Raw genomic sequence first — 24,589 nt, forward strand, 5'->3', positions numbered from 1 at the left:
TGCTGGCATATGAGAACATCCTACACCCGTCCAGTCAGCGTTACACATCTATGTATTCTGTCATCTCTACCTTGGATTTCAAAGGTCTGTAGGACCTCTAAGAGATCTACCATCAGTCACTAATTAGTGGAAATTCTTGCATCTGTCTTATCTGCCTGTTCACTTCGGACCTGTACCAGTAAGGTATTTCTACCTGTATGCTCCATTTACTATTGTGGCAGTAAGTGTGTACCATAGGCGCACACACACACGGTTTTACTTTCAATATCAGTACAATCTTTGAACTTTACATGTGAATTTTGTGCGCTTTGTTTCTTCTTTTTTTTTTACAAAAATTTATTTTCACACTCACACTGTTCTGCCTGCTAAAAAGAGCGGCATAAGATTCCAGAGGACTGCTTAGAACTTTCACTTGAATTTGACTACATCCCTTTTATATACAGTAGCACTATTTGTTATATATATATATATATTTTGTATTGATACTTTGTATTTTTTACTTTGGCTTTATCTTGTATGTTATTGATTTATTATTGAACACATTCAAGAGTTGCATTTAATAACATTAATATGGTATTAATACATGATATACACTCAGTACTGGATTAAGAGGCAGGCTAGCGGGGCACTTGTCCGGGGTGCCAACCGAAAAGGGGTGCCGTGGGCTCTGACCCCAGTATCGTCTTTAAATGTCCAAGTCCTGAGCAGCCTCGTCAATATACAAGGACATTTAAAGATGGCTTTGGAGTGGCAGGCGGGCGCGGGACTTGGAGCGGTGGCAGCAACAGCAATGGGGGCCATTGACGGAGTGGTGCGGGACAGGGCGGGCAAGGCATGTCCCGCGCCTCCGCTCCATTTATATCCCTTGCTGCTGCTCTGAGTCACATACTTATCACTCCGATGCGTCATCTTTAAATGTCCTTTGACATCCTCCCTAATACACAGATGCCAAAAACTCTGTAGGTAAGAATTGGAACTATTTACGGTGGTGGTAGCGACTCAAGGTATATTGTGACAATGTAGACAGACAGAGAAAATATTCCTCCCTGAATGCACTCAGAAAGGCCTTTCTGAGTGCATTCAGGGAGGAATCTTTTCTCTGTCTGTCTACATATACCCTATCCTCTTTTGCACCAGTATTTGGCATGATTTAATAGTTATTACTATTTCCATTCTTGCTGACGCGGGAGCATCCCCCATCCCCTCCCTTCCCCTTCTCCCATTCCTGGACTTATTAGTATATTGTGACAACTTAGGCGGAGATATTACTCATTTTAGGCAGATAAATAAGTCAGCTGCATAGTTGTATGTGTAACAGTGTTTCCCCCACCCTCTGGGAGATTGCCCTGTTACCAAGTGTATGGTGCATGCTACTTGTTAGCTCACAGGATACTGAGTGGTCCACCGATGGTCGTGGGGACTGCAGGACAGGCTTCTGGGGTATATACCCGACATTTACTCCATGGTACACAGCGCCTCCATCTGCTGTAGGCTCCAGATGTATGGAGGCAATCTCCCACAGTAGAAACGGTTTCCTCTCCCCCCAGAAAGATTACACACCAGGCAGGAGGTATAGATAACTGGAACCGGTTTTATTCTTCTGCAACCACAGTATCAAGGCTGCCCTGCCCAATACAGTCACTGATCTGGTTTCCAAATTTAGGATGGTCCCTGGACCTTCACTATGGGTCAAGGGCCCCCACAGCAGTCCCTAGCCCTCTAGCAGGACCAGGGGAAAAGGTAATCACTCTCTCTCCCCCTTAGGGAAGAGGACCAGGGCCTGCCAGTGCATAGCAGCCCTGCGTGATACCTTGTCTCTCTCAACGGTAGATACACTAATGAATTTGGGGTTGCATCTCCCATAAGTACAGTAGAGGGAAGGCACTACGTCTGAACCCAGGATTGGGCAGAACACAGACCTAGCCCCACCTCCTCCCCTGTCACTAAAGGAAGCTGCCTGTGTGGAAAACCCATGATTGGTACTGGCACTGCCTGCTCTTACCCCGGCTTGCATTCCAGGGAGGCAGACCGGTAGCCAAACCAGGCATGGCTACATATGTATTAACCCTTGTTACATACACAAGTCATGTGCTAGTTCACAAGGACAGGGAACAAAATACCACTCAGCATTCCAAGTTATATTGTTCACAACCTCTTTATTCCTGTGGAATGCCTATGTTGTGTTTTGTTCAATGTTAACTGCTTTGTTTTCGAAGTTTTGTTCACACTTCCAGAATATGTAACATGCGGTAAACCTAATGCAAGTCCTACCTACATGTGGTGAGGCCATCTGCAAAAACATGAGAGAAGAGGTCGGAGGCATTCCAATGCAGTATAAACCGCTCATATTTTATCCTCCATGACGAATGATACTATCAAATGTACCTCCTGGAATGTTGGAGGAATCAATTCCCTTTTCAAGAGGAGGAAAATCTTTACACGTTTAAAGAGATTAAGTGAAGAAATAACATTCATGCAGGAGCCTCATTTAACCAACAACAAAAAGAAGGAAAAAAAACAGAGAATGGGTCCAATCTTGCTATTTCGCCTCTTACAATAGTAAGAAACAGGGGGTTGTAATTTTATTCAATTTATGTAGGCAACCGGAAGACCCAGATGGCATAATATAGAAAAGAATTTGTTTAATATACCGGTAATGTTATAAACGCAATGTTTTTTGCAGTGTGTTTTTCTCTAGTTTAGTTAGTAAAATTGTTTCTTGAAATAATTCCTATCTGATTAATTGGGGGTGATTTTAATGCAGTAGATAATATCTACCTAGACAAAATGATCACTTGTATGTCTGATAAGGAAAAGGTAATACAGTATCAGTCAATGGGCAATCAAAAACATAAGAATAAATAAATACAATGAAAAAATCTGAAAAAAAGACAATTGCATACATTCAATATTTATCTTACCTTTAGAATTCTTCACCCTCCGAATCCCGGCTTATCTGGAAGCTCTCGACCCGCGACGTTATTACCGGCAATCCATCTCCATCCACCTTGAAGATCAGGAACAGAGAACAAAATTCTTCTTTCTTTAATCTTTCTTCACCTTCTAACTTCATCTGTCATTATGATACAATCGGATTGGAGCTGTACCATCTGACCCTAAAATGTGACGTCACAGGCCCTATAAAAGGGCTGTTCCATCTCATTTTAGCTCAAGAAGACGCAGAGGCAACTTCCATTGCTGGATTTACAATGGGGTTCTTTGAATTGACAGATGAAGATAGAAGAAAATAAGAAAATAATGACAGATGAAGATAGAAGGTGAACGAAGATTAAAGAGAGAAGATTTTTGTTACCTGTTCCTGATCTTCAAGGTGGATGAGATGGATTGCTGGTGATGACGTCGCGGGTCGAGAGCTTTCCTGATACGACGGGATTCGGAGGGTGAAGACTTCTAAAGGTAAGATAAATATTGAATGTATGTAATTGTCTTTTTTCATTGTATTTATTTATTTTTATGTTTTTGATTGCTGATTAATACTGTATTAATACTGTATTCATCTGTGCCCCTTTGGGGTTCAGATAAATACAGTGAGCCAATAATTTTTTTGCCAAATGCTTGTTTTCTATTGATTATTTTTTCGATTTCTGTTTAGTGTTTGGATTAAAATGTTTTGAATTTGGATGGCTTAATTTTAGGACATTTCAGGATTGGTTAGCATTTCAAATTAATTAATTGTTTTGTTGGCTAGTGTTTTAAATGAATTAATTGTTTTGTTGGTTAGTGCTTTTATTTCTTTAATTGATTGTTGGCTAGAGCTTTTATTTCATGAATTGCGGTGTTTAGGTGCTTGTTTATTTCTTTTTTTTATTGTGTATTTTTGGCCTTCATGCTTTATTAAGATGACAATTGACTGTTATAGTGGCTTATCATGCCCATATTACATGGGTATGATGTGCCACTATGCCAATCAATGGGTAGAGGGTGGGTATAGTGGTCCCAGGGTGGGTGGTTAGACCTCCTGGGTGGATAGCGGGGGAGGGTGGATTAACCCCTTACCTACTATAACTGTTATTAACCGCTAAGGTGATTAAGGGGTTAGGGGTCATTAGATTGTATTTTTTCTTGTATTCTTGCTGGCATCAGAGGACATGGACCTGGAGTATGCTGCCGAGGACGCCCTTCATGATGTCAGGGGTAAGTTGAACGTTTTTTTACTTTATTTATGCTGGCTGGCTAATGTTTTATTTTATAATGGGCAAATGCACTATTATCCATATGTGGATAATAGTAATTTTGCACATTACTGTATGTGTTGGGGGGGGAGGGGTGGGGGTGGTTATTGGGGGTAGAGGTGGGTATAGTAGGGTTGTTGTGTATATTTTTGTTTATTGTGGGTAGAGGGATTGGATAAAGGGGTTAGTAGCCACAAAGATGGATGTTTAAGCCTACCGGGTGGTAGCAGGAGGGGTTAACCCCTTCAATACCTTAGCGGTATTAACCGCTATGTTAATGAAGGGCTAAACTACACCCGCAACCCCCCGCAAGGCCTAAACACCCATCAAGGGCTAAATACCACCTTCGCCCATCCTCACTACCCACAATAAACATGGCACTGGTTGTTAACCCCTTCATTGCCTTATCGGTTAGCCGCTAAGGTAATGAAGTTGCCTGTAAATGCATTTTTATTGCATGGGATCATGCCGGGGCCTCCGGTGCTGATATTAATGGGTATCAGCTCCGGAGACACCCGGCATCAATCCGATGCAGGAAAAAAAGCATTTTTTCCCTAAGTCCTCTCTCGTCGGCTTCTCTGCAGGTTCTCCCCAGCTTCACGCCAACTTTTCCTGGCGTAAGGATTTTGGGAGAAACTCGCCATTCTAGAGCCGCAATTAGCCTCGATAAGCTAATCGAGGCTACTAAAATTGCACTAGTTTCAGAACCTGCTGATAAGTGGCTTATCGCTGGTCACCCAGCAATTTCTTTTTTGACAGCTGAAAAAATTGGCAATTCATGCCTTTATCGCCCACTTATCGAGGCTTACTGAATAGCAGGAGGCATTTTGATCGATAAGTGCTCGATAAGTGGTTTATCGAGGCTTATAGAATAGGCCTCTTAGTGTGCTTATCTTACAGACACGTGCAGTCCGGTAAGATTCACACAGCAAGAGTCCCATTCAAACCCATAGACCCCCTGCTGTGTTAATCCGATGGGCCATTAAGTCTGCTAGGTGGGACTCTGCGTCTCGGGAGAGGATGACGTGTAGAACCCGCAAAGAGAGAGGGCCTGAACCCAAAGTTACAGCTGTACTTAATATTGCTTAAGGGAGCTGGTACCAATAGGACTAAACTGACATACAAATGAATAGTGTATAAATTTGATTGCTTATTTACATGTCTTTATGATCGTTTCTTTCCATCCCGTGGTTTCCCCGGTTGTGAGTGTACATTCAAAACTGCTTTGGTCTAATTTCTGTGCAAATTAAGATCCTTGAGTGATGTAACACAGCGCACTATGGATGTTAATTGTTTCTAGATGGCCATTCCCAATATAGATGGTGCGGAGGCTATTTCCAAGGCCATAGCTGCTAATGTAGATGTACAAGTTTTTTTTAATCAGATTTCTACAGATGTAGCAGCCGTTACTGCTTCCACTGGTGTGTTGCAGTGAGACACACATCGCACAGGAGCAGCAGCCATTCTAAATGCATTAACCATGTGCAAAAAAGGGCCAAGGCTAACACCTTATTGCACTTCCTGGCGTGCGCCAGCATGTACAGCACCATCTGCAACATGTGTCTTCAGTGCTTACAATGAACTGCTTTCAATTTGGTAGATACTATTTACTAAACTTGCAAATGTTGTGGATGTTACATGGATGTGTTAATCTCACTAACGGACGGCGCTCTGACCACAGATTTAAGAAAGAAAGAAAAAAATCTTTCCATCCTAATTCCCTCAATTTAACTCATGCGGGTACAGAGGATTGTGGATTAGGGTATAGCCCATAAAAAGGAAGCAGCAAAAATGATGACTACATTTTCTAAAAGAGGTTACAAAAGCAGGACCTGTCTTGTATCATTCAATAAATTGATCAAGAGAAAGGACAATCAGCAAACCATCCCGGTTGCTACAACATACACTTTACAATCAGCTACTGCCAAACACATCATTATTCCCAATTGCCATGAATGGCAGGCAGATGACAGATTTATTGGGATCTTGTTATACCGCATTTTAGATGGTAATCTGTCTGCCAGAGCATGCCCGCTGTAGTTTAAGAGGATCAATCTGATCTCTGGCAAATTCCAAGGGATCACACTGGGAGTGTGCAGGGGTCTATTGAATTTACAATTTCATTGCTTTTTAACATTGGCTCAGCTGGCTCAATCTCACATAAAAATGAAACAGTAAATCTTTATTTGTTATCCTGCCATTTTAACAAAATAATCCCTCCATGTATTGTGCTTTACACCAGTGCGTTTCACTTGATCTCTTAAAGCACAAAATCTATTTCAAACTTATGCATTGCAGTCAGGGTTTGTGCGGTATCAGTGTATAGTGCAGTCAGGTTATACACAGTGTTAACGTATAGTGGGGTCAGGTTATATACTCAGTGTCACGATTATGCTTTAAACCTATTCAGTTGTTTTAACAATACAGCAACCAAGTGGTTAACTTTAATTTTTAAAATACCTATTTTTCTATGTCTTCTGTGAGGGTAACCTGGGTCATCACTGTGCCTGCATTTATGTGCCAATGAAACAATGACAAAGAAATAGGTTAATAAGTGAAGTGATTGGTGACGGTATACAGATGTACCAGAGATTTCACCTGATCTGACCATGATATCTTCAAAGGGGGCATCATAAAAATTCCTGGATCCTCAATGGCCAGCAAAAGGGTCACGATATTCCTTTTTAAAGATTCCTCATAATGTACAATAATTACAATCTGGTGCGTTTCACCATTAAAAAAAAAATGTGTATGTGTAAATAGAACAGGGTGTCTGGGTTGTATTTCTCAAATATTTGTTTTCTCCTTCAAAACTAGACGTTGCCTTAGCAAAAATGGTATCTACGCCCGTGGCAAAAAATCATATGAATGCAATGAGGGTAGCATTATTCTAAGGGTTACAGGGAGAGAGTTATGGGGTATTTTATACTCTCTTTAGGTTTTTAAATCATCCTCTCTCCCAGCCTTAAAAGGTCAAGGAAAGATTGAGTAGGAGATTACCATGCCCACGAAAAGGTGAGCCCTTTAATCTGGGTTTTGTCAAAGGACAAGTTATTTCTGTAAACGTTAGGGCCCGATAGTACCAAAATCTGAATTCTATTAAGCGGGGTGTTATAGCAATAACACGCGAGTTCTCATATCTTCAACACCTCTTTCAAGATATCGAATATTGCTCGTTGGTAACATAGGTTCTCAGTTTTATACTTTTATTTTATTAAACTGTCTGCATTTATCTGTTGCATGTTTTTGTAACATTCATTTTCTGTAAACAAGCACTGCACACTTTTCGTATATTCAATCTATTAAATGTAACAAGTACTGTCTTTGGGCTCTGATTGAACCTAGTACCTTATGGAAGAGATTAACTGCATTTTCGGACACATTTTGCTGCATTGAATTTGTGTGTTAATTACATATTTTTTCTAGTATAGTGAACCAAGGACTCCAGAGGGTAAGACCTTAGTCTTGGTGGTGGAAGTGTAATTGAGGTATAGTGTGATGTTTCTGGAAAGATAATGCACATTTTTAGTGCTGCAGGGATGCGCGCCAGCTGGATAGCTGGAGGTTTTAACCCCTTTCACATAATCACACACAGGTGTGGTGTTCGGTACACATATTGTTGGTATCATGCAGTCAGGTTATACTCCTTGCCTCTGTGCAGTCTTGTTATACTTTGTGTCCGTGTATAGTGCAGTCAGGTTATGCTCCGTGTCTGTGTCTAATGCAGTCAAGTTATGCTCTGTGTCAGTGTATAGGGCAATCAGGTTCTATTCTGAGACTGCACTATACACTGAGACTGTACAGACAGAATCGTTTATTTTGTAATTCACTGTTGCTACTGTATCCAGCTCTATTAATCTAAGAAACAATTTTTTAGGTGAATACACCAAGGATTTATTCTGCAGTCATGTCCCTGTATATTTTGTAAGATGATAAATCATGCAGTCATTTTATACATTCCAAATTCAATTGTATTTTTTATAAAGCTAAAATATTACAGAGTTTTTTTTCCCATCTGGCTTTGCAAGTTCTTGCTTTCTTTCTACTCTGTTGTAAAATAAATTAGATTAGATGTGAAAAGATATACTTTATGCATCATAGATTTTTGGCCTTGGGCTTCTTAACAATGATGTTAGCAAATAAAGGAAGAGTGCACGTGTTAGTGAGCAAAACAAATGTCGTTTGTTCACAAAATCAGATCATTTATTGGAAAAAGATTCCACGTTTATTGGTTATCTTTGGTCTTCTCTTTAAGGAAGATATCTGCTCTGAATAGCAGCACTTTCTTAGACTTTCTACCTAAGTATGTACTGTAACTTACCCCAAAATTAGGTCTGGAGGATTAGCTCAGTGTGTAAAGGATTGCAAGTTCAATGGAATCTGGGGATCCAAAATATTCCTAGCAACAAGAGACTGTTGAGGTCTCATTAAACTTAAACATTTCTTATAAAATATATGGCTATAATCCGGCCCATACATATGTACAGTGGTTGACAAATCACCAAAAAATCTACTCGCCACCTAGTACCAAACGTGTGCTGCTTGGGCCAATATTTACTCGCCCGGGGGTTAAATCCACTCGCCCGGGGCGAGCAAATGTATAGGTTTCTCGAACACTGCATATGTATATGGAGTATACGTTCGAGGGTATCCAATAATGGGGAATAAGATAACGCCTACCTCGCCCCACTCATACCAGAGCGTGCAGCATCCAGGGAGATAAATGGCATAGAATATTCTTATATGTCCTTGTCATACTGAGTAAACACTCCCCTAGACACCCATACTGTATGCCTTCTCCAGTAAGGTAAATGACTATAACTGCACAAAGTCAGACGTACTTTATAACTGCTTGAGTTCCGGGCCTGATCGTGTGTCGTCTGTGGAGGTTAATAGACATAAAACGAAGAGACTGCGAAGCACCAACAAAAATGAAGGAGGGTTACTTGGATACAAAAATAACTTTAATGGATCCTTGGCAAATGGACCTTTGACATGTTTCTCGCTTACAGCGCTTTCTCAAGGTCCCTTCTGAGCTAGCCTCCGTCGGGACTTTCAAATACCCTGCTTTCCCGGCAAAAAAAGCCGGTCTCCGTGTCATCACGCATCAGCTGACATGCTGGTACGTCATCACACATGGTATGTAACACATAAAAAAATCTATACCAACTTTATTGACAACGTACATGTAAACAAGGAACCGGAGGTGCCAAATCCTCCACATAACTCCTATTATCTAAAATTCTAAATATTTAAATAAAGTGGGTAGAAAATGGCAACACACTATCCCATGACAATTAAGAACAAAGTATCAAAAAAAAGGCAGAGCTTCTTTAGAAAGATTGCCTTTCAACACACGATACCACAAAAATATAGAAGTCATTAAATATTAATTAACTATTATAAATGAATATATTTCTAGAGAATAATGAATAATTAAATCAATCTATAAATAACACAAAATAATGCTGATATAGGAAGAATTACACATAAGTCATAAATGCAAATATAAAAATCAAATTTTGATATATCACAAACATATTTTAAGTATATTTGCATCCATTTTAAGTCATATCACAAACATCACAAATGTTGAGTGACGTCCATTTCCCAAGGATCCATTAAAGCTATTTTTGTATCCAAGTTACCCTCCTTCATTTTTGGTGGTGCGTCGCAGTCTCTTTGCTTTTGTCAGTGTGTAAAAGCATTGACTGACCATGGCAACACTGACCTTGTAGCAGTGCTTCAAGGTCAGTGTTGTCACGTGCAGTTAGTGCCATTCGCAGCCTATTTCAAAACCCGGTGTCAGCTCCTTGTGATCATGAGCAAGTTAGTTTATCTCTCTCTGCCAAAGACACCAATCATGCATTATAAACTCCTCAGGGCAGGGACTGTGAAAGTCATTTGGTATTTTCAGTCCCTTGGGAAAAGGGCCATTATAAAATAGACCAAAAGTAATACCCGATCCTTTTAAATTTGTATTTGATTAGTTACACTCACTATTGCAGATTAGGGCTATATCGCACAGAAACCCCTAGTGCCTTCCCAATGACTCCACTATGATCGAGTACCTGTTTCAACACCATGGTCAGGGAACGTCACCTTAGAATCTTTGGTGGACTTTGCTTCTGAAACTTGGCAGGTTCCTAGGTATGTAAAATCAGCACCAACAAAAGTTGTCCTGAGAACGTCCTACAGTTTGCCTCCTCCAGTTATCCTAAAATTCCTTCCTTTTCTAATGGTGCAGTTTAACTTTGTCTTTGCATCAAATAAGTCCACTATAGGCAGCACTATGCTCTGCTCCTGGGGGACCGCGCCTGTAGAATTCTATATACTGCGTGTTATTTTGTCATTTTGTATTTTGAGTCCCTTGGGAAAAAAGGCCTATATGAAATAAAGTTCTTAATAAAATAGTCAAAATTGAATACCTGGGTATGTTACAGACTAATAGAATAGAATGGTTTGTAATTGATTCTTTTTAAATGAATGTATTTCAGCAATTACATTTGTTCTGCTATTGCTGTCCAGATGATAATTTGTTACAGCTCACTCTGAAATATTTCATTTTATGTTATATAGCAGCAAAAGAGTAAATCATATTAATACTGCACAGGGGTAAAAATGTATAACACACAGCTGTGCATCGTACATTATGTGGGGCACAAAGACCACATGCAAACCCATTGAGTGATACCTCTGTCCTACGATAAACAGATTTCCCATCCCATGGGAATGACTATATACCCAGGATATATTCTTGATGCAGCAAACACATGAAAACAGACAAGGTCTGCAAAACAGAAGAAAATGCCTGCACCCAACCTTACACAAACAAATTGCACTAAAGCAAATACAGTGCAAGGCAGTGATCGTTACCCTTGGGGGCTACTCATACTAAGTCACTGAATTCTCAATTTAACCCGTCAGTGCCACAAGACATAGCTACTCTATCATGGGATCTGGCACTCCAAGGGCCCATGACAGTAGCAATGTCAAAAAATGGCGGCTCGTTTTGCTAGGAAAGATCGCATTCTGTGCTGTTATGGAGCACAAGACTCGTTCCACTGTTGAGGAATGGAAGGGGGCTGACTGGGTGATCGCAGTGCTGGGGGGGCCGTGCCACTCTCCTGCCAGATTAATGAATGTTAGAAATTCTTTCACAAATATTACATTGTACCAAATTCTGCAAAATAAATCTCATTTGTTGGTGTGGCCCTGTTGAGCATTCAAGGGCCTTATGTTGTCCACAGCACACTTAGGCCGCGTTTATGGTGGGCACGTGCGTGACGGAATGCATGGTGCCTGTTGCTCGAGTGATTTGTGCTCATAGGGTTTGCGCGACGAGGAGCCATGGCCGTGACGTCACATGAGCGGTTCGCCCTCATTGGCTGAACTTGCATGTGACCCAGGCGTCGCGCAAAAAGACAAAATTATTTGTCTTTTCAAAAATCGGTCACACGCACTATGGACGGCCTTAAAGAGAAGAGGACTGTTCACGCCGCGCACACGCGCACCGTCATACCCACTATAAACGCGGACTTAGACTCTTCATTGTTTTTGTCTTACGGCATGTTCAGTATCCTGCTTTTTCCTTTCCCCTTTCCTAGCTGGCTCTGTGGCAGAACGGGGACATGTGTAAATGTCCTTATTTTCTTATAGCGCTGGAAGAAATAAAACAATGACCCCGCATCCCTGCTGTAAATTAAATTCTGGAAGTTTTAAAAATAATTTTAAATGAAAAAAAAAAAAAACGCCTTAATGCACTTGATTTATTTAATGAAAACATCAAATCACCAGGATTTAACTTTAATGCAAATTTAAAGCACTGTTTTTTTTTTATTTGAATGTTTGTGACGTTAATCCTGTTAAATATAAAAGCAGCAGATGTTCCGCAGAAAACATCATTTTACGTCATGCACTTTATCAACTGTATATCAATTTACGCCTTTTTTTTAGTACAAGTCAAGATGTAATGAATTCATGAAATACCCTTTCATTCCCACACTTAGGAAATGTATCAACATCAATCAGGCAATAATAGCTGATATGTTATTACTATACACTCAAGACTGTTAGCTATGATAATACAGGTCTCTTAATTGCTCATTATTCCTCCTTTTCTGGACCCTAAGCAATCATTATAGAAAATGACATGCAGAATAAATATTCCAGGCAAAGCACTTATCTGATGTCTTCATGCCAAATCAGTTTATTAGGAAGAGAGATGAGCAAACTCTCGGCTAAAGTTCGCACACCTGGCAATTTGTGTCGGACTTGGAGAACTCATATTTTCTTTTGTTTTTTTACAATGTTCGCAGGGAGTTCGCCATGTATAATTTCCACAGCCTAAAATAAGAGTGATGGGAAATAACAAATCTGAGGGGTGTGTAATCGGGGGGCTCTAAACAGTTTAAGTGGATACTATTAAGTTGTGACTTATTTAAACGCAAAAAATTACAATGTACGTGCACACAGTGTGAAAAATGATTAAAGAGTGAACAATTGGTAAATAAATCTTAATTGTATTGTATGTCTTTATTTATATAGCACCATTAATGTACATAGCGCTTCATCAGCAATATGTGAAACAAATATATAACACCACCAATGTGAAAAAAATATAATATTGAAGAGCAGCTTAAAAACCCTTGGTAGACTGTTCGAGTCTATTTTCCCTTGTAGATAACCGAAGTCAGGGGAGCGCCAAACGTTCACAGCAATTGCATGTAAAAGATAAGAAAACACGACATAGAGCAACCCATTGTGAAATGATAGAGTGGGGAGCTGTGGATGAATTCAACTCACACTTTATCCATAATGTTAACGCATAACGGAGACTCTGTCTCTCTCTGATGGGAGCAAACGGTGATTGCAGACCTTCAGTATCGATCCCTCAGGTACGGTGAACTCTTCCCCAGGATATAACCATAAAAAGGAGAAGGACTCTTGTGGCGTAGTATTTTCCAAAGGTAAATTCATGAACAGCGGCAAACAAATAAAAATGCACTCACATTTTACACTTAAAAACGGTGAATAGTACAAAATCCCGGGCTTTTCAGCGTTCTCGCTGCCGGTGTGTGTGTATTCGGATCTCCCGCGCGGGTCCCTTCCGGTCGTCACGAAGGGCGAAGTTTTTTCCTACTCCTAAATTTTGCTATTTTGGAAGGAATCGTTGTGAAATCCTTGGACTTAGAGCAGTATCTTTTTAGGGATAGTACATGTCATTTACTTAGATCCTATTTTTTTATATTAGTTTGGTGTGCTCTTCAGTATCTCAGAGCTAGAGGGGAGCAGAAACACAACAGAAAGCCATTTCTGCACTTATTTTAGAAGCAGGAAGTTCTGCACCCACTCTGCCTCCTTCCCCAGGTCCTGCCTGTGGAATATGGGTGCATACTGTAGCTGGTCCCATACCCGCAGGCCCGCCAAGGGGGGGGGGGGACAAAGGGTACTGGCGTCCCGGGCCCCGTGTGTCAGGGGGGCTTGGCCGCTCGGGCCCCCTGCACAGCCGTGCGTCAATTAATAAAAAAAATTAAAAACAACACTCTGTGCCTCGTCTCCCTATTGGCAGCGCTGGAAGTCAGCAGCTGGGCTAAGCTTCCGGCGCACCAGCGTGAGAGGGAAGCATGGCGCATGCGGGCGCAGCCTCGTGGAACAGGTGCCTGCCACCAGGCCCCCGCAGCACCGTCACCACCCCCTCCCTGTGGCCACACCCTCCCTCCCCCCGCAGCGCCGTTTGGCCCCCGCAGTGCCGCCAGGCTGCTCACGCCCTTGCAGCACTGTCACCACCGTGGCGCCCCCCCATCAGGTGCCGCCGGGCCCCCGCAGTGCTGCCAGGCTGCTACTGGGCTCCCCCCCCCCAGCACCGCCATCCCCCGCAGCATCGCGCTCTCCCCCCCGCAGCGCCGCTTGGCCCCCACAGTGCCGCCAGGCTGCTCACGCCCTCGCAGCACTGTCACCACCGTGGCGCTCCCTCCAGCACCGCCAGGCGCCGCCGGGCCCCTGCAGTGCCGCTAGGCTGCTCCCGCCCCCGCAGCACTGTCACCACCGTGGCGCCCCCCCCACCAGGCACCGCCGGGCCCCCGCAGTGCCGCTAGGCTGCTACCGCTGCTACCCCCCCAGCCCCGCCATACATCACCCCACCCCATGTGACAGGATGAGCTCCTTCTAGAATAGCAGGCTAACGTACTCTGGTACATCATTGGCAACAAACATATAAAGGTCACCACTTTGCAACAACTCATCAGACATTAATTAACCCTTTATATTACAACTAGTAACCCAACAGGGGGGGGTTACATACATAAACCGTTACATACAAGTGAGGACAAACATGGTAATGAGGACCCTGCTCATGAGAGTTTACAATCTAGAGGGAATGAGGGACCGTGTTGAAACAAGAAAGTAAGATGGCTGCTCATTGTAGGATAAGGTTAGAATATGGCCAAGTCTGACAGTTGAAGGCATTAAGGTTTGGGAGAGGGGGGGGGGGGAGAAATATTACATAGAGTGGAAATTGGTGCAGCCAGTGAGCTGGCCCCAATGGGGTTGGAGGGGGAGAGGAGTTGGATGTTAGGCTGTGGCCAGGCTGGGAGTGCGCACGCTGGCGCTCGGGCACCATGATGTCATGCGCCCTGCTCGGCGATTTATGTCCAGCTAGTTGCGTGCGCAGGGGCATGTCAGTGGCGAGGCCATGACATCACGGAGCTGGTTCGCCCTCATTGGGCGAACCACTCACGTGACACATCAGCGAGGAGCCAAATCAAATGTGGCGGTCTCGCCAAGCAGCAAGCGCATGGCAAGCACCCTCACCCTGGACGAGTGCATTCAGAGCAATCACTCTGATCACGCCGAGCGTGAGCGCACGCACTCCGTTTCACCCTGGCCGCAGCCTTAGAGGTATGGCGAGAAGGCTTCATTGAAAAAGGGGAGTTTTCAAATGTCTGAAAGCTGGAGAGTTTGATGGTACACGGTACGGAATTGTAGAGAGAGGGGCTGCACGAAGTCTTGCTGTCGGGAGTCAGAGAAGGTAATAAAGTAGGAGGCGAGACGGATGTCATTTGCAGAAGATAGGGGGTGTTTAGGTATGTATTGGAGGATGAGGGCTGAGATGTAAGGGTGGGGGGGCAGTGTCGACGGCTTTGTAAGTCGGATCTAGGGATTTAAATTAGAATCTGGAGGCTATGGGAAGCCAGTGTAGGCATACAGTATGCATGGTGGAGCAGCAGAAGTAAAGCAGTGAGTGAGGTAGACTAGTCTGCCAGCAGCATTTTGGATGGATTAGAGTTGGAATAGCTAGACATGCAAATGAGCACTCAGTGTGTGTGTCACAATTTGCTCCTTGTCCATTTGAATATGCTTATGCCTGCCAGCTTATGACACCAACAATGATATCTACTTTTCCAGTTCATACGGAGACAGAACCACCACAAGACCCATGTACTGTATTTGCAAAGGTTAGGATTGTGAAAATCATGGTCTATAGCCCCCTTATATTTAAAACATATTTGAATTGTTGTAATACATGTTTTACCAATTTGTTATTCCTGATTTGCTTCCTTTTAATTTGCAAATTATGGAGAGGAAAAAAAAAAGGGACAAATGTGTGAATGTTCAATGCTGACCATTGATTTAGGGAGTGACCCCACTTACTGTAGATAGGAAGGATCCCCCCGCCCCCCTGAGACATGGGGAGTTATTCATTAGAGTGATTAGACTGTGATAGTGCCCCAATTGACAGTATTGCACGTTACATATCTCCGAACATCTCACCCAGTTAGAATGTAGACTGCACCAAAAAAGTCTATACACGGTTTTTTTTTTTCCAATCTAAGTCTCCATGTTAATATGGTATCACAGAGGAAGATGCTGGACCCTCCAGCACATGATTAGAAGTAAATAGTAGGAAGATACAGTTTGTCATAGATCGGATCCTAATTTCCCCAAGCCAGTAAAATGCATGAAGATCTGCCTGTAGAGAACATCTTCTGCTAAGAAAAGTAGAATGATCGATGCCACTGCCTCTCCAAAGAACACAGGGACTCACCAGGTAAAAATAAAACTGAAGTTTATTCTAATACATAGTAGACAGACAGAACCCCTGTAAATAGCACTCTGTTTCTGTATGAATTGGTGATTTGTTTAAAATAACTTTATTAGTTGACAATATCATTAAAATATTGGGGTTTAAAACAATGATTAAATAATGCCAAGTGTGGCTAACTCTATGGATAGGTGTATCCAGAGGAGTATACAATGCTGTATTAATGCCCAGTGTTAGGGTAATTCACTGGCCCTAGTGTTCCTCATATGGAGAGAATGGGCTAGAGTTCTTATGGTGGAAGTAGTGGCTGTGTGGACCACATATGTAGTGCCCCAGTATTGAAATACTAGTAGGTGCACTAGTTGATTGGACCTGTACTTAGCTGCTTTTGTACTGCAGCTATTAGTACATTATAGACTTGTGCATACAGATCTAGGTCTATGTGCACCTATTATGAGTGTTTAACACCAGCATGTGTCTATTCTAGCCCTGACATTACACACTTGGGATGTACACGTGTTAAGTATCACACACTTGTATTTAAATACCACCACCCACACATGCTGGTGTTAAACACTCATAATAGGTGCACATAGACCTAGATCTGTATACACAAGTCTATAATGTACTAATAGCTGCAGTACAAAAGCAGCTAAGTACAGGTCCAATCAACTAGTGCACCTACTAGTATTTCAATACTGGGGCACTACATATGTGGTCCACACAGCCACTACTTCCACCATAAGAACTCTAGCCCATTCTCTCCATATGAGGAACACTAGGGCCAGTGAATTACCCTAACACTGGGCATTAATACAGCATTGTATACTCCTCTGGATACACCTATCCATAGAGTTAGCCACACTTGGCATTATTTAATCATTGTTTTAAACCCCAATATTTTAACGATATTGTCAACTAATAAAGTTATTTTAAACAAATCACCAATTCATACAGAAACAGAGTGCTATTTACAGGGGTTCTGTCTGTCTACTATGTATTAAGTTATACGCCCTTTGCAGCACCAGTTTCATTGTTCTATAGCAAAGCTGAAGCGGGGGTAAACATACGTATAAAACTGAAGTTTATTCTAGTAAAATTAAAAAGTGAACACTCAGGACGAACAAAAATAGAGCAACCTCCTCCCACGCGTTTCGGGCATGCACTGCCCTTTCTCAAGGAGTATAAGGTAAGTCATGGGAAGGTAAGTATACTCCTTGAGAAAGGGCAGTGCATGCCCGAAACGCGTGGGAGGAGGTTGCTCTATTTTTGTTCGTCCTGAGTGTTCACTTTTTAATGTTACTAGAATAAACTTCAGTTTTATTTTTACCTGGTGAGTCCCCGTGTTCTTTGGAGAGGCAGCGGCATCGATCAGTCTACTTTTCTCTGATGTTCCGGATCGGGCCAGCGCCGGGGAGTGACGTCATCCGTGTGTGCACACACTGACACCAGGAGAGAGAGAGTGAGAGCTACGGACATACAGAGGACGGCTGTATCGTGAGTAAAGTGTAACTCCAGGCTGATCCTGTCTTTCTGCATTATACTATATGGACACAATTGTCACACAGCAGCAGTTATGCTCTCCATTAATCTCTCCCTTAGAGACTCCTTATCTCCTATTGTTAGCACTGGCAGACGCCTTTGAGCTTCTCAGTCGGTTTTTCCCTTCAACATCTTCTGCTAGTCTGATGCCAGCATTTTAAAAAGTAGAATTGTAATCATTAGAATACAAACTAACACCACATCCATATGTAGCGCTGGTTCCCCGTTCCCCCTCCCCCCCCCCCCCCCCTCTGGGAGATTGGTTGGCTACCAGGTGTGGGTTGGTGCAGGGTACCTGTAAGCTGCAGGAGATTTGAGGGTCCGCGATGTTGTGAGGATAAGAGGACAAGCTTTTGGATGTCTCAGGCTTCATTCCTCTCTTGGTGCAAGCGCCTCCATCCACTGCAGGCTCCAGCCTGGCTGGAGACTCATCAGTCATACTCTACCCCTAATACTGTAGACTGTAGACTTAGGCAGGGAGTATATGTAAAACAGGGCCTTCTTTATTCACATCCACTGCAGATGGTAATACAGCGAATGCATTCTTCAGTCACAGGCCCCCTGCTTCTGGATGTACCTAGGCCAGATATCAACCTTGAGGCCTGGTGTTTCTCTTAAGCCCCCTGAGGCTGACGGCACGTCTCAATCCCAAGAGGGAGAGACTCAGACTCACTATATTTTAGAACTGCCTTTTCCTTAGTGCAGAAGGGGAGGGCACAAGGTCTGCACCCGGATTGGGCAACACACAGACCCTGTCACACCTCCACTCCTGCCACTCAAGGAAGCTGCAAGAGGAGGGGTAAACCGAAGATGGGGGGGGGGGCCTGACACAGCCTGCATCTATCAGGACTTACATGACAGGGAGGGCAGACTGGTAGCCACCAGGCATGGCTACACATACTACAGTATAACAATGAATAATTCCACCACAGTGATTCAGGACCCTGATGCTCCACCCATCAAATAGAATCATAAATGCACTTTTTCCCCCTGCCTTTTCATTAGGAAATAGGGTTAACACGGTTTAAGTACTTTTAGTATCAAATGGAAGCAGTCAGAAAGACAGAATGGAACATTTAGGTACAAAAGAGCTAACAGCAGAAATTGGCTGCGTGGAGATTGCCCCAAGAAAATAACAACAAGGAAATATCTTGTTAGCCCCTGTCTGTGTGAGCACAGATCAGCAACCTGCGGGTTGCCTGGGATTTCACTCCACTTCCCAGCAGAACAAATTGCTTGTGTCAAACGGCTTCTTACAATGGCAATTCTTTCAGCATGCAAGAAAATGTATTTGTAGGAATTTGTTTTAATTTACCAGCAGTATGTAATCGTGCAGTATTATTTGTGTGATACATATTGTCAATGTAAATAAGGTGTGTGTGTGTGTGTGTGTGGCCACCGACAGATTGTCCAGGACTAGAGCCCCCCCCAATAAATACATACACCCCCAAAAAAAAAAAAAAAAAAAAAAAAAACAAACACACCCCACCCTCCCAAATACATAATGCAAACCCGGCCCCCAAATACTTGCTACAAACTATACCCTCCTTCAACTCCCCAAAATACATACTAAAAACCCTGCTCGCCCAAATACATACAACCCCCACCCCAAATACATACAAAAACACACACTTACCTTGGGGATGCCCCGGCTCTGCACCAGCTGCTACGGACCTCCTGTTGAGCCTTCCTCTCTCCCGCCGGGCCTCTCCTGCCACGCGACGATGTCAGAGAGGCCCGGCATGGGACAGTGAGGGAGGACCACAGCTGGGGAGAGCCGGTGCCCAGTGCCCAGACAAATCAGTTGTACCCAACCTCTGGCCGGTTCCAATTTCTATGCCCGGCTGCCGGTCCTCTCGTTGCCGCCGGGCCCGGCTCTCCCCATTTGCCCCCCCCCTGCAAATTCTATTGTGTTTATCATATAATGCAGTCATGCTTAAATCCATCATTGAGCAATTTTTGGCTTGTTTGTAAATTAAATACCCCACCCTGTCTCTGTTATTGGGCCAATAAAAATAAGAAGAAACTTTGCAAACTCTTCTTTTGCCCACAGTGATCACACACAAATAGATTAGCCAAAAGAACTCAAACCCCTCAATGTTTTCAGCTTATCATGTTTGCAAATGACAGATATATCACCCATTAGGCTTAGAACAAGCATATTTTAACATACTTCAGGCAATTTTAATCTAATTTCTAATGCATACAGTAACTGTGATTTCATTTGATTAAAGGAAGCCATGATGCATTCCTCGTTAAAACTTGCATTAGTGATAACCAACGGTACGCGAGTTTAGAATAATGGGTGCTATATCTGGAACTTTTTTGTTGTGGGTTTTTTTAACGAATTGGTTGAACTCTGTAAAAACTAATTAGTAATCAGTTATCATAAAAACATGAAGTTCCTTGAACCTTGTTATATAGTAATATCAACTTTTGTATATAACTGGACGTGGCTTGCTGCCAGCTACTGTACCCATCTTCTAAACACGCAGCATAAGCATAATTACATTGTTTACATCTTGCGGCCACATTAGGATTACATCTGCATTCATCTAAACACTGTTAATTAAGCGCATTGCGCAATTAGCACCACTGACTGCCATGAATAATTTAAACTCTCTGTTTTGTTGAACGGATTAAACGTCAACATTGGAAGAGACACATTTAAGAGCCCTATTTTCTTTAAAATAAACAAGATGTTGCTAAGTAGCTAGCAGAGTATTTTAATACCGGTATATAGTGTATGTGCAAAATGGATCAATGGTGTTCCTTCATCAGAAGAGGCGTGTAGAGAAAATGATTGGACAGAAGCCAAATAGATGCAAACAAATTACTCCTAATTTTTAATAGGATCTATTCTTCTTCGAGCTTGTGTATGAAAGAAATTTGCATTAATTTTACCTGGCTGGTGTTGGCCAACACAATGCTGAGTAAGGGAAAAAGTTATCAAGCATACATACATAATGACAGAGGTGCACGGCTTAAAACAAAAAAATGATAGAATACATTGTGACAAAGTCCTTTGGGGCAGTCAGATGTATTCTTCACACTGACCACAGGAGGCGCTACAGCATTAATTATTCCCAAGTATATAAACGTCTGGCTAAACACAGCCAATTATAATTGACGCGTGCGTGCACTATATTACACGCCTTAGATAGTGAAAATAGTTAGTAATATATCACTGCAGGGAAACCTATAGTTGATGCTTCATTCACAAAAAGGCAGTGCAATGTATTAGCTAAAACTCCCCTCTCAGAGGATATCAGAGGATATCAGGCAGTAAGCCAGCTGACCAGTCCCTGTGGGAAGGGGGCTACCAGATACTGGCAGGCAGAATAGTAAATGGAAAACCTCCTTCACAGACCTTTTAGCTGGCACACCAGTCGATGTATAACCACAGTCAGGGTCCTTGCAGGCCAATCGTTGGTGGTTATACCGTGGGCACCTCTGCTCTTAGTGCCTGTGAAACAGAGGGGTCCGCCGTTATTTGTATGGAACATTTCCTTGGCGCTATCACAATGTATAAAGGGCCAGTGCATTCTACATAAGTGAAAATCAAGAAAGCTTTACTGTGCTATAGGTATGATCAATGTTTTTGGTCCCCAACTCATCTTGAGAAAATAAAACCTTTTTGTTTTTCACGTATATAAAGTGTGCGAGATGATGATAGAGATACACATACTTACAAAGATGAACAATTGGAACATCTACATCAGAACAGGCAGAATACTGGTATGTGCACCATTTTGATCAATAACTGTAAAGAACTTGTACATCACCCAAACCAAAGGTATGGAGAAAGATTGCAGCACAACTGGATACTGGTAAAGCAAACATGGAGGGGTCCTGCCAGAGCAGGCCCACAGAGGGGCCTGTAAGAGGGGTCCTGCCAGTGGCCTGTAAGGGGGGGGGGCGCAGATGTACCTGTAAGAAGGGACCTGCCAGAGGGGGCCCGCAGAGGTGCCTGAAGAAGGGACCTGCCAGAGGGGGCCTGCAGAGGTGCCTGTAAAAAGGGGCCTGCCAGAGGGGGCCCGCAGAGGTGCCTGCAAGAAGGGGCCTGTGGAGGTGTAATGGGGCATTTGGTCACGGCCGTTTCACCATGACCAAATGGCCGCCGGCGTTCAGCCCTCCACCGCAGCCAATCTGCCTGTGGCCGCTTCTAAGGTATGTTTTAGTACTGTTTAGGGTAGGGGTTAATTTAAGGGTCTGAGTACTCAGGATAGGTTAATTTAAGGGGTTTTAGTAGCTGGGGTAGAGAGTAATTTAAGGCATTTTAGTTGTTAGGGTCGGGGGTTTTAGGGTAAGGGCTTGGGGTATGGGGTTTAGGCACTTATTTTTGCAGGGAATTGGCCAGCGGCGGCAGGTTCCGGCGGTGGGGTGTCGCGGCGTAGTGCCTGCTGCAATTTAGTCACAGTGAAACGGCCGTGACTTATTGTCCTTGACTGCCCACAGAAGTGCCTGTCAGAGGGGCCTCCCTCTGACAGGCACCTCTGCCAATCTCACACATTAGGCTCTGCAGCCCGGGCCCCCTGACATTAGTCCTGTCTGTTCGCCCCTGATTACACGTATACTTGAGTATGCAACTAGTAATATGGGTGTATTTTAGCAAAACCTCAGGGTCACAGTTTTTTCTCAAGGTTTTAACACCAAATTAATAATAATTAAAAAAAAAAAAAAAGTATTTCACACTAAAGCAAAAAAAATTAAGTTGATAACAGTAATAATCAATAAAAGGTTTTACTTCTCAGTGAGTGCATTGGAGCAAGGGAGCCAATACTTCCAGCCATAACAAGCCACTAAGAATAATGCAGTATGAAGAATCTGATGATCTTACAGTGAAACCGGACATGGACTCACACTTAGCACTACCTGGATCTGTTGAGACTTGACATCTTGAACATGATAGTAATCAGTGGGTTTTTTTTATATCTCTTCTCCTCTTGATTAAAATGCATGCTGCTTATTTCACAATAATATTGGAGTGCGCAGCAGCTTTGACTTCTGCACTTTAAATTACTTGGGAATATTATATTTGATTAAAATCCCCATAAATCCTTCTACCGCTTTGAATTTTCGATATCATTCTTGCTGGGACTGTTGAGCAGAGTACCTGCCTTGTTAAATATACGTGTTGCCATGACTCATGTTGCAATGTCTTCCAGAGCACAAAATGATGCAGCTGCTGTTTTTAAAGATGCTTTGCAGGTTGTTATATGATGCAGTAATGATCCATCTTGGGAGTTCTTTATAAATGTCGTCGTATTCAAGCTTTTAGTTGACAGCATTCTATTGCGGTTGAAGAGATAATGTTGACGCTGATGTGCACCTAGACAAGGAAATAACAGCTGCAGCAAATCTACTCTTGGTACAACAATTCAGCACTATAACAGTACTGCAACAATTTAATGATGTTTGTTATATACAATGTACCTTTAGCAATAGATGTAACTCCCCATCTATCAGCAAACCATAAGCAAACACATCTCAGCATATTACTTAATGTGATATTGTATGAAAACCTATCCTATTCTGTGTTATTTCTAGGATGGCCGTTTGACAACATCATGTGCAAAATGAGTGGTCTGGTACAAGGGATGTCTGTTTCTGCTTCGGTTTTTACCCTGGTGGCCATTGCAGTGGAAAGGTATGTTATAAATGTATTGTACATTCCTAATTGGTTGGTTTACAATTCCCAATTTACAGCACACCATCTATTATTAAACTTAGAGTGAGATGTTTTCTAAGATTTATGTATGCATAAAGGGTGTGTGTGTATATATATATATATATTTTGGTTGGCCCATCCTTTAGCTTCTTTGCATACCCAGTTAATCAACCCCACACTGATGAGACCCATTAAGGTCGAAACAGCTGTCTGTGGGTGGTTTTCTGGGTATGCACCTTAACCCTGGCTGTGCTCAAAGCTGTGACCATGCAGCAAGCTTAAGCCTATAGGGAACCATGTTAAAAATGGTTTTTGAAGCAAAAAGTGGCATTGTGTGCTCATTTGCATGTCATTTCCCAGAATCCCTTGCTGCAGTGGAAGTGCTGTGTGCTGGGTGATAATGGGGAAAGGCGGGGTTGCAGACCTGCCTAACACATGCAGATGAGCATGCAGTTGTATTTACATTTGTATATATATATATACTGAGCCACATTGCAGGATCTTTGCTCTCACATTAAAGGAAGAATACAGTATGGATCTGTTAGCAGGTAAATTCTTAAAGGCATAAAACATGGCAACAATCAAACACAATGCCTAACTCCTCTCTGAGAGCGCTAACTTACTCTGTTGTTCGTCCCTAACTAGCGGTTGGAGAGCAAAGCCCCTTACCAACTATATCAAACACAGTCATATGCAGGTCAGGTTTGCGGGATATCTTCGACTGAACCACTGATTGAGTCACCTGTGCTTAAGCTGGGATACCCTGAAAACCTGACCTGTTGGGGGGGGCTTGAGGACTGGAGTTGAGCACCACTGGAATAGCAAACGAATAACACCAAATTTTGCATGATTTTTTTTCATTTGCATGAAAGATTTGCACACCACGGATTCACACTGTCGAAACCAAATCCTGACCTAAAAGCTGTTTCCGACATATTTTTGACATGTGAGCTCTCTTTAAAGCAGGCGTCTGTGCCGATTGCCAATGTTTTTTTTTTTTTAACATATTTTTTTTACAAACATTAACGCATCTCCTCTAGCCCTTTCCAACGCTGCGTCTTTTTATTTATTTATTTTTTAATATGATGCTTTGCTCAGGATATATATAATTTTTTTAAATATTGTGTCCGGGAGGTAAAA

General features: G+C 42.6%; 1 protein-coding gene across 1 annotated transcript in view; it reads left to right on the forward strand.

The window, feature by feature from the left end:
• The window catches only part of NPFFR1 (neuropeptide FF receptor 1), a 95,179-nt gene that overhangs the window by 54,826 nt on the left and 15,764 nt on the right, over nucleotides 1–24,589 (forward strand). Inside the window, exon 3 of the mRNA XM_075610765.1 lies at nucleotides 23,329–23,428. Coding sequence (XP_075466880.1) covers nucleotides 23,329–23,428 — 100 coding nt within the window. The remainder of the gene's footprint in view (nucleotides 1–23,328; nucleotides 23,429–24,589) is intronic.

Source organism: Ascaphus truei, chromosome 8 (assembly GCF_040206685.1).
Source record: "Ascaphus truei isolate aAscTru1 chromosome 8, aAscTru1.hap1, whole genome shotgun sequence".
NCBI classification, from domain to species: domain Eukaryota; kingdom Metazoa; phylum Chordata; class Amphibia; order Anura; family Ascaphidae; genus Ascaphus; species Ascaphus truei.